Source organism: Blennius ocellaris (assembly GCF_963422515.1).
Source record: "Blennius ocellaris genome assembly, chromosome: 13".
Classification (NCBI taxonomy): Eukaryota; Metazoa; Chordata; class Actinopteri; order Blenniiformes; family Blenniidae; genus Blennius; species Blennius ocellaris.
Window position 1 is genome coordinate 24,894,106 of NC_137662.1, and position 11,018 is coordinate 24,905,123.

Below are 11,018 nucleotides of genomic sequence, written 5' to 3' on the forward strand. Positions count from 1 at the left end.
AGTCTGCAGGGAGTGAGAGAAATGCTGAGTCAGCAGACTATGGGAGAAAAGCTGAGTCAGCAGGGAGTGAGGGGTACAGCGGGTTGTGAAAGAAACGTTGAGTCAGCAGATGGTGAGAATCGCTGAGTCAGCAGGGGATGATAGGAATGCCGAGTCAGCAGGGAGGGAGATGCTGAGTCAGCAGATTATGGGAGAAAAGCTGAGTCAGCGGCGGGGTGACAGAAATGCTGAGTCATCATTGGGTTTGAATTGAGATTGAAGGACCGTTGGATTCAGGCGAGTCTCAGAAAAAAACTCCAAGTTCTCAGTTCTCAGGTTTTATTGTCAGTCACACGTCTGAAGAACTCCAGCAGAACCTCCTCCACCTGCTCCTCCCTGTAGTCCTTCACCACGAAACGCTCGCCGTCCTCCGCCCCGCGGACCATCGCCGACAGACCTACACACGCACACACACACACGCACACGCACACGCACACACACGATCAGATCCCCCCTCCTCCTGGCTGCATACGTAATGAGGTGGGCGGAGCCTCACTTCGCCCCGACGACGGTCTGAACAAACACAAGACCTTCTTCTTCATGTCCACCGCCCGGCCCAGCTCGTAGCCCACGCCCAGGGACGGCTGCGTCACCTCGGCAACCACCACTGGAGGGTCACACAGAGGTCAGGGACAGGGGTCAGAGCTCACACTGGGGTCAGAGGTCAAGGTCAGACTGGGGTCAGGGGTCAGAGGTCAGTGTCTCACCATCAGACTCTTGAAGCCACGCCACGTCCCGGTCATGAATGTCTCGATCTGCTGCAGAGACCTCTTCTCCTGGAAGACAGTAACACTGTAATACACTCTGTAATACACCCAGTGATACACTCTGTAATACACTCTGTAATACACTCTGTAATACACCCAGTGATACACTCTGTAATACACCCAGTGATACACTCTGTAATACACTCTGTAATACACTCTGTAATACGCTCTGTAATACGCTCTGTAATACGCTCTGTAATACGCTCAGTAATACGCTCTGTAATACGCTCTGTAATACGCTCTGTAATACACTCTGTAATACTCTGTAATACACTCTGTAATACACTCTGTAATACACTCTGTAATACACTCTGTAATACACTCTGTAACACGCTCTGTAATACGCTCTGTAATACACTCTGTAATACACTCTGTAATACACTCTGTAATACACTCTGTAATACACCCAGTGATACACTCTGTACCACACTCTGTAATACACAGTGCAATACACTCTGTAATACACTCTGTAATACACTCTGTAATACACTCTGTAATACACTCAGTAGTACACTCAGTAGTACACTCAGTAGTACACTCTGTACCACACTCTGTAATACACACGGTTACTAAATGTGTGTGTATCGTGTCAGAGTGTGTGTGTGTGTGTGTGTGTGTGTGTGTGTGTGTGTGTGTGTGTGTGTGTGTGTGTGTGTGTGTGTGTGTGTGTATGTTACTGTTACCTCTGTCGGTGAGCTCGGCTCTGCTCACGTGCTCAGTCAGCACGGTTCCGTAGCTCTGCAGCTCGCGCACGATCCGCTGGTAAAGCGTGACGTCATCTCTCCCGCCGCGGATGCTCCCGCAGAAATACACCTTCATCGTGCACGCACTCCCGTCTTCACTGCCGCCGGCCGCTGTTTTCCCGCGCTGCCTGCTGCAGCGTGCGACTGACGTCATACACACGCATGTTCCGGGGCGGGACGTCCCGCGGAGGTGACGTCGCGGCGCGGCGCCATCTTGGATGGGTCAGCCTGCGCCTCAAGTCCATTTGTTTCTACCGAGGAAGGTTTAGTCCAACTAGAATAATCATCTCTCGCCGAATTTTCGTGCTTTCATGCCGAAATAATTTCTATTATGCTTTTTCACACGTGGTACATTAGCAAATGTGTACATTAAGGTTGATCATTTGTTTCTCTCCTCCATATTTTTGTTTCCGTGGGCCGAGTATATAAACAATTTTTAAAACTATTTCAAGCGCATGCATGGGTGCACACACACACACACACACACACACACACACACACACACACACACACACACACACACACACACACACACACGGCCAGTGAAGCTGATCAACTTTATTTGTGTCTTTGTACAAAATCATCACAGCAACAGGAGAATCATGGAAACACAAACAAGCAGCTGATAAAGTCTCTGAAACAACATGGCGTCACGAACATGGACTGTCCTTTATAACCTGCGGTCTCCTGGGGTAGGTAGACCCCCATTAGACCCTCAATAGGACCCCAAGTAGACCCCCATTAGACCCTCAATAGGACCCCAAGTAGACCCCCATTAGACCCTCAGTAGAACCTCAGGTAGAGCCTCAGTAGGACCTCAGTACACCCTCAGTAGACCCTCAGTAGACCCTCAGTAGAACCTCAGGTAGACCCTCAGTAGGACCTCACCAGTGTCCCCAGACTCCTACTGGTAGTGTTGAGTGTAACCTGGGGGACGTCTCTGGCGACCCTCTGGATCGGGGACAGGTTGGGTCCTTCCAGAGAGTCAAGGAGACCTGAAACACAAAACACGTCTTCATCACCACCGGCCCTGGACCAAGGTCCTGGACTAGTTCCTGGACCAGGTCCCGGTCCTGGAGCTGCTTCGTACTGCGATAATTGACTCTGTTCTGCTCGTTTGGTTTTTATGTGTCATCTGTTTTTATTGGAAAATACAAAAACAACAGGAAATGCTAATGTAGCATGCTAGCAGATGCTAACGTAGCATGCTAGGAGATGCTACGACACGCTTTAAGCTACTGGCATGAAAAATGTGACATTTGTGTGGAAAAAATAATCCAGAAGAATGAAAACATCGTTTTTCTCAATGAATACATGACTATTATCGCAAAATGTCTACTAACAAAAACATTGTCTCTTCATTCTATTTTTGGATGATTTATGACCAGAAACAATATTTTCATATACAGTCATCAAATAAACCTAAATAAAGTGCTATTATTATTTTATTCTAAACTATTAACAGTTAAGGAATAATTTCATTTGTCTTTTTCCTGCGGGGGATTTTAAGATGTTCTGTACGTCACCTTTTTTCCAGAATTTAATGCAGAATAGGACGACATAATGAAAAAAGCTACTGGTAAATATAAGAAGACAAATCATTTTACCAACATGAACTCAATATATATATAATATATTATTGAGGCCTGATGTTTTGATCGCAAAGCTGATTGAGGTTGTTTTTTTTATTGCGACAGGAAACAGAGATCCTGGATGTGTTGGTCAGTCACACTGCTGTGTTGTCGTTGTTGTGTTGTTGTTGTTGTTGTTGTGTTACCTTCCAGGATCTGGTGGTAGTTGAAGTGCAAGTAAAGCAGGAAGCTCATGTGCAGCACAGTCAGAGTCCCACACAGGAGGAGACGAGGAGTCTGTCCAACGGTCCGAGACAGCAGGACGGCCACCTGAGAGACACACACACACACACACACACACACGGGGTGAGTCGGGGCTCCGCGCTGACAGAGGGGCTGATGGGTAATCGGCGCTCACCATGCGCAGCGTGGACAGACCGCCCAGCAGCAGCCACAGCACGTAGAACAGGAAGTGGAAGTGGAGGTTGTAGGTGACCAGCAGCACCACGCAGTGGCCGAACAGACCGTAACCCTGGCAACGCACACCGCCGCAGGCACATCAGAGTGTGTGTGTGTGTGTCTGTGTCTCTATGTGTGTGTGTGAGAGTGTGTCTGTGTGTCTCTGTATGTGTGTGTGTCTGTGTGTGGGTGTGAGTGTGTGTCTCTGTGTCTGTCTGTCTGTCTGTGTGTGTGTGTGTGTGTGTGTGTGTGTGTGTCTCTGTATGTGTGGGTGTCTGTGTCTGTGTGTGTGTGTCTCTGTATGTGTGTGTGTGTCTGTGTCTGTGTGTGTGTGTGTCTCTGTATGTGTGTGTCTGTGTGAGTGTGAGCGTGAGCGTGAGTGTGTGTGCGTGTGAGTGTGAGTGTGTGTGTGTGTGAGTGTGTGAGTGTGTGAGTGTGTGTGTGTGTGTGTGTGTGTGTGTGTGTGTGTGTGTGTGTGTGTGAGTGTGTGTGACACCAGCACTGACCAGCAGGGACAGCGTCTGCAGCATGGTGATCTGAGCGTTCACCAGGTAGGACAGGAAGTAAACGAAGGACGAGACGCCGAGCCAGTAGCCAAAACACGTCCCGATGGCCGTCCCCATCAGAGTCCCCTCCCTCTGCAACACACACACACACAGGGAGACACACCGGTAAAGATGCCGTCAGCGCGCGCGTGTGTGTGTGTGTGTGTGTGTGTGTGTGTGTGTGTGTGTGTGTGTGTGTGTGTGTGTGTGTGTGTGTGTGTGTGTGTGTGTGTGTGTGTTCGTACGATCACAGTTCCAGATGTTTTCATGCCGTGCAGCAGAATCGCCACCAAAGTGAAGACGAGCATCAGAGGACCGTACAGCTCCCCCGCTACTTTCTGCAAACACACACAGTCAGAGGACTTTCCAGGACCTGGACAAGGACCTGGACCAGGACCTGGACCAGGACCGGGACAGAGGTGTTACCTGAGGAAAGTTGATCATGCGGACAGGAATCATGGACTCCAAAAGTCTAGAGGGGGAGAGAGAGAGAGGGGGGGGGGGGGGGTCAAGCTGTATCCACCACTGACAGGAAGTGTGTTGCATAGAGTCAAAGATTCTCTAAATAAGAGTCCTTTGTTTTGGTTGTGTAACTCGTTGATTGTTCCATATCTGACATATAAGTGTGGGGAAAGTAGGCATTATCTAATAATAATAACAATAATACAGATAAAAACAATGTGTAATAGTGTATAATACTCATGTATAGTACTACTAATAATGGTAACAATACAATAACAATAACAATATGGTAGCAATACAATAACAATAACTATATATATATATATATCAGTAATAATAATACCAATGGTAATAGTGCACACGTATAAATATATGTATATGTACATGCAATATGCCAGATGAAATATATGATATAATATTAGTATCAATGTAATTTAGTCCAGGTGGTGATGGAGGCTCTGACGGAGGTGGAAGAGTTAAAAAGTCTGAACTGCTGTGGTTGCATTGTTTTAAATGAATGAAATAAAGAACTAATAGAATGAGGTGGAGTGGGCGGGGCCTACCTGCTGCGGACCTGCAGCGGCTCCACGTCGAAGTACGGCCGCAAAATGTCGATGTTGGCGTAGAGACTGAAGGCCTTGGAGGCCTGGCGCTTCCCGGCCTGCCACACCTGGACACACACAGCCCAGTCACGACGGTCCAACAACAACAACCACAACAACAACAACAACAACAACAACAACAACAAGCGCCCACCTCGTCAGCCACCTGCCGGCCCAGCTGGCCCTTTAACCCCTTCATGCCCAGAAACTCTCCGTCCGCCACGCCCTCGTCCTCGGCGGCGGCGGCGTCCCCGCTCCCCTCCTCGTCCTCCTCCGTCATCCTCTGGTGCATCTCGCCCACGTCCTCGAAGCTGGAGCCCGACGTGTCGTCCATGTTCTCCATGTCGATGACGGCGGAGCCGCTGCCGCCGCCGCCGCCGCCCTGAAACACAGCGAGGACACACCTGACTGACTGATTCTGACTCTGTGACGTCAGGTCCTGACTCTGTGACGTCACCTCCTCACACCCTGTTGCGACACACCTGACCTGATGGGAGTTGGAAAGGGGCGGGGCTTCTTCAAACGACACACAGAGTGAGCGAGAGAGAGCGTGACGTCAGAGCCCAGCCAGGTGTGCTGCAGCAGTTCGTGCCCTGGCTGCCTGGTGACCAGGTCGGCCAGCAGCACGTTTCAGAGCTAAAACGTCGCTCGGCAGTGACACAAGGTGAGTCAGAGGCTCCGCGGCTCGTTAGCCGGCGGCTCGCGGCTCACCTGCATGAGGTTGTCGTCGAAGCTGCCCCACGGTTCCGTGTTCCGGCTCCCGGAGCCTGCAGACATGGTGGCGGCTGACGGAGCTGCTGAGCCCGGCTTCTGGGTGGCAGGGAGCGGGCTACCGTCCTGGTTCTGGTCCGGGATCTGGTCCTGGCTCCTGGTGCGGATGTTTTGGTCCGACGGAGGCGATCAAGACTTGTGGCTCCGCCCTCTTCGTGACGTCAGAGCGGACTGACGTGGAGGAAAACGAAGATATCGCGAGAGTCGGGTGTTCTCGTTCCGCAACAACCAGCTGAATTTCGCTCCGGTCGTTCTAAATACAACACAGTCTGGACCAGGACCGTTCTAAATACAACACAATCTGGACCAGGACCAGATTCAGAGGTGGTTCAGTTTGAACATAATGACAGATGTGAAACAAATCAGTAAAACCAATCTCCTGCAGCTTTAAATAAAAGCCGTTATTAATTGTTTGTGCGTTCACGTTTCTGTAAGGTGAAATTATTTTACATAAAAAGTTTAAATAAAATAAAAAAAATAAAAAAAACGTCAGCGCCCGCAGTGTCCGTTCCAAACCAGCAGGTGGCAGCCGGACTCAAGCGATCTCGCGAGATCCCTCCGCAGCTGTCCGCCTCACGTCACTCAACTCTCGCGATACTTCCGCTGCCTTCTGTCTGCTGTTTTCTTTACGTGACGTGACATTGAGCCATCAGCTGCGGAGCTCGCAGGAACCGGGACCCGCGGCACCGACCTTTACCGGCGAGAAATTTGGTACCGAGCGGGCTGCACCTTCAGCCCGGGCCACTCAGGACATCGAAGAGTCGGTCCCAGCGGAGAAGAGTGAGTGACGCCGCTCCCGTTAGCGTCCTTTAGCTCGGTGTTAGCCGCTCTGCTAGCAGCCGTAAACTGGAACATTTTGTCAGTTCCTTCCTTCTAAAGCAGAAACGTCCGTAATATTTCACACGATTCAAACATAATGGCCGCGTCAGGCTGAAGAATTAAACAGGCTGCGGGTTGTGGAGTCGCTTGTTTCGTCGTCATTATCGTTGTACGTGTGAAACCTCCTGATCGGATCGCGTGACTTCACTTTGTGGTTCTTTCCTGCTCGCGTTTTATCGGAATCATATGAGAACTCGGCGAAATGGAAACTGTCGCTTTCTGTTTCTCCGCCGCGGTTCCGGCGGTCAAGGCCCGGTGGCCAGCAGGGTGTGTGACCTCCGGTCAGGAAGGGGGGGGGGGGGGGGGGGTCAGGCTGTCCAGATTCAGGTAAACAGCTCTGACCTCTGACCTCCGATGGGACAAGTTAATGTTTGACCGCGTTATCAGCGCGAACTCATCAAAATACCGAGCACATGTGTCTGTACCCGTCTGGACGTCACGAGGCGGCCGTGTCCTCCACGGCCTCCCCCGTGCTCGGCCCCGGTCCCTCCCCTCGGCCCTCCCCCGCCCCGGTGCCTACGTGCGGGCTGCGAGGCGTTGATGGCCGCTGTGTTTCCTCGTTGCTTCCAGATGAAGGTAGAAGTGAAGCTCGGCGGCGGTTTTCCGTTTCTCAGGTACAAACGCACCGTTTACACGTTCAGCCGGCACGTGACCTGCCGGGGAGTCGGTCAGGGAGTTCAGCTGGTGGTCGGGAGGAGTTAAAGGCCCCGCTGGTTCTGCTACTGGTTCTGGTTCTACTTCTACTACTGGTTCTGCTACTAGTTCTACTACTGGTTCTGGTTCTGCTACTAGTTCTACTACTGGTTTGGTTGTTGCAGTTGTTGCTCATGTTGTAGTGCTGGTTTATTACTATTGTGGTCTGTTGTCGTTACTCTTGTACTGGTTTATTGTTGTTACTCTTGTACTGGTTTATTGTTGTACTGGTTTATTGTTGTTATTCTTGTTGTACTGGTTTATTGTTGTACTGGTTTATTGTTGTTTTCTTGTTGTACTGGTTTATTGTTGTACTGGTTTATTGTTGTTATTCTTGTTGTACTGGTTTATTGTTGTTATTCTTGTACTGGTTTGTTGTCATTACTCTTCTACTGGTTTATTATTGTCACTCTTGTTTTACTGGTTTGTTGTCGTCACTCTGCTACTGGTTTATTATTGTCACTCTTGTTGTACTGGTTTATTGTTATTCTTGTACTGGTTTGTTGTCATTACTCTGCTACTGGTTTATTATTGTCACTCTTGTTGTACTGGTTTATTGTTATTCTTGTACTGGTTTGTTGTCATTACTCTGCTACTGGTTTGTTATTGTCACTCTTGTTGTACTGGTTTGTTGTCATTACTCTGCTACTGGTTTATTATTGTCACTTTTGTTGTACTGGTTTGTTGTTGTCACTCTTCTACTGGTTTGTTGACGTTGTGGTCGGGCCTCCAGCTGAGTGTGTGTTTGCTGCTGATAGAGGCGGTCGGGCGTCACCCCACCCTGCTGCTCAGATGGTGGGTTATCTTGTACACACTGCTGGTAACGTGAGGTCGACGGTTCGATTCCCGGGGTGTTGCTGCAGAGTCTCTTGTGATCTCAGAGCAAAGTTCAACTGATATGCAAGTAACAGAACACAGTGAGCGACACTGACACACGTTGATGCAGAGAGAGAGACACTGAGACATGGTCAAAACATGGTTGAAGCATTCCTCTTCAGAGGAAGAGAAACAGGAAGTTAAGAATGTCACAATAAAACTGAAAAGAAACAGAAACTGCATGCAGACTGGAATGCAATTGCATATATAGACTGCACTCACGAGTGGACACATCTTGTGATGCTCCAACTCTTGATACCCTTTATGCTTGACGTCCCGACTCTTGACGTCCCGACTCTTGACGTCCCGACTCTTGACGTCCCGACTCTTGACGTCCCGACTCTTGACGTCCCGACTCTTGACTCTCCGACTCTTGACTCTCCGACTCTTGACTCTCCGACTCTTGACTCTCCGACTCTTGACTCTCCGACTCTTGACTCTCCGACTCTTGACTCTCCGACTCTTGACGTCCCGACTCTTGACTCTCCGACTCTTGACTCTCCGACTCTTGACGCTCCGACTCTTGACGTCCCGACTCTTGACGCTCCGACTCTTGACGCTCCGACTCTTGACGCTCCGACTCTTGACGCTCCGACTCTTGACGTCCCGATTCTTGACGCTCCGACTCTTGACGTCCCGACTCTTGACGTCCCGACTCTTGACGCTCCGACTCTTGACGTCCCGACTCTTGACGCTCCGACTCTTGACGTCCCGACTCTTGACGCTCCGACTCTTGACGTCCCGACTCTTGACGCTCCGACTCTTGACGTCCCGACTCTTGACGCTCCGACTCTTGACGCTCCGACTCTTGACGTCCCGACTCTTGACGTCCCGACTCTTGACGTCCCGACTCTTGACGCTCCGACTCTTGACGTCCCGACTCTTGACGCTCCGACTCTTGACGTCCCGACTCTTGACGTCCCGACTCTTGACGTCCCGACTCTTGACGTCCCGACTCTTGACGTCCCGACTCTTGACGTCCCGACTCTTGACGCTCCGACTCTTGGCACTCTCTGACTCTTGACGCTCCGACTCTTGACGTCCCGATTCTTGACGCTCCGACTCTTGACGTCCCGACTCTTGACGCTCCGACTCTTGACGTCCCGACTCTTGACGTCCCGACTCTTGACGTCCCGACTCTTGACGTCCCGACTCTTGACGTCCCGACTCTTGACGTCCCGACTCTTGACGCTCCGACTCTTGACTCTCTGACTCTTGACTCTCCGACTCTTGACGTCCCAATTCTTGACGCTCCGACTCTTGCCGCCCTGCAGGATGTGTACGGAGACCCAGTGCCAGCAGGCTCAGGAGGAGCTGGAAGACGCCATCAGCGGAGTGATGAGAGCAGAGCAGCAGCTCAGGGAGAACGCCCGGGAGGTGAGTCCTTCATCATTTGCTCCTCCTGCTCCTTTTTTTAGACCCTGCGGGTAGCGTTTGTCCATTGTTGGGTGTTATGAGCGGGTGAGACGGGGTGAGGCTGGGGGACGCGGGGCTCAGAGGGACGACCGGCTAATGAGCAGGTTTTAGCGCCGAGACAAAGCGGGGAATCAAACCGCTGATCCTCTGATCTGCCTGCGTCGCCATCACCACTGACTCACGGCCGCTCTTTGTGTGGCACACTGATCTGGGTTCACCATGGTTACCACGGTCACCACAGGCGATTACGGTTAGTCAGAGACAGGTGAGGTCAGCAGGGGGGCGGGGCCTGGGGGGGGTCAATATAACAGAGAGCAACACAGCTCAGACAGACAGAGACACTTGAGACATCAGCAGGTACGGTACAGTGTGTGTGTGTTAGTGTGTGTCTCTGGGTGTGTGGCTGTTACAGTGTGTGTGTGTGTGTGTGTGCGCTCAGGTGCGCTCGGAGCTGCAGAGCTGTGTGAGTCGTCAGCAGGAGGCGCTGCGCTGCAGGGAAGTTTGGCTGCTGGGTCAGATCGAGCTGCTGGAACAAGTCAAGACTGAAACTCTGCAGCAGCAACTGCACCAGCTGCACCGGGTAACTATTAACCCCTCTGGTTACTGACTGTCAACCAGCTGTGAACCAGCTGCACCGGGGTAACTATTAACCCCTCTGGTTACTGACTGTCAACCAGCTGTGAACCAGCTGCACCGGGGTAACTATTAACCCCTCTGGTTACTGACTGTCAACCAGCTGTGAACCAGCTGCACCGGGGTAACTATTAACCCCTCTGGTTACTGACTGTCAACCAGCTGTCAACCAGCTGTTAACCAGCTGCACCGGGGTAACTATTAACCAGGGCTTTAACTCTGCTGTGTTGCAGCTCAGAGGTCAGTTTGACGTGATCGTCCAACAGCTGCAGAACAACAACAGCAACGACCTGAACAACCAGCTGACTGCCTGCATGGAGAAGTAAGTAAACACACACACACACACACACACACACACACACGTCAGTGTGTACCAGACACTGATGGTGCGCTTGTTTTCTCCTCCTGGGTCTGCAGGCTGTCCTCTCTGAATCTGACACCCGAGGAAACTCCTGACATGAGTTTCAATGCCGACACTCGGTCTCTGAGGCAGGCCATCACTTCATTCGGCCGCATCACCGCACAGGTAACACACACACACGCACACACACACACACACACA

At 51.1% G+C, this 11,018-nt stretch overlaps 3 protein-coding genes across 3 annotated transcripts in view; 1 reads left to right on the top strand and 2 right to left on the bottom strand.

The window, feature by feature from the left end:
- Positions 1-311: 311 nt before the first annotated feature.
- On the bottom strand, positions 312-1,682 carry dnph1 (2'-deoxynucleoside 5'-phosphate N-hydrolase 1; the record flags this gene model as incomplete). The annotated part of the gene is made up of 4 exons (XM_080507866.1): positions 1,490-1,682; positions 747-815; positions 536-646; positions 312-436 (listed from the first exon to the last, which is right to left on the bottom strand). The coding sequence occupies exons 1-4, from the start codon at positions 1,623-1,625 to the stop codon at positions 312-314; spliced, it is 441 nt and encodes a 146-aa protein (XP_080363992.1). The 5' UTR covers positions 1,626-1,682.
- Positions 1,683-2,092: 410 nt separating this feature from the next.
- yipf3 (Yip1 domain family, member 3) lies at positions 2,093-6,142 on the bottom strand. Its single transcript, XM_080507549.1, has 9 exons — positions 5,900-6,142; positions 5,343-5,570; positions 5,150-5,256; positions 4,551-4,596; positions 4,370-4,462; positions 4,086-4,217; positions 3,539-3,652; positions 3,327-3,450; positions 2,093-2,544 (listed from the first exon to the last, which is right to left on the bottom strand). The coding sequence occupies exons 1-9, from the start codon at positions 5,963-5,965 to the stop codon at positions 2,423-2,425; spliced, it is 1,032 nt and encodes a 343-aa protein (XP_080363675.1). The 5' UTR covers positions 5,966-6,142; the 3' UTR covers positions 2,093-2,422.
- A 1,207-nt stretch (positions 6,143-7,349) lies between these two features.
- Positions 7,350-11,018, top strand: part of ncoa4 (nuclear receptor coactivator 4) — a 7,411-nt gene continuing 3,742 nt past the window's right edge. The window contains 5 exon segments of the mRNA XM_080507546.1: positions 7,350-7,452; positions 9,682-9,784; positions 10,263-10,403; positions 10,690-10,778; positions 10,874-10,982. Of these exon segments, the coding sequence (XP_080363672.1) occupies positions 7,379-7,452; positions 9,682-9,784; positions 10,263-10,403; positions 10,690-10,778; positions 10,874-10,982 (516 nt within the window). The 5' untranslated portion in view covers positions 7,350-7,378.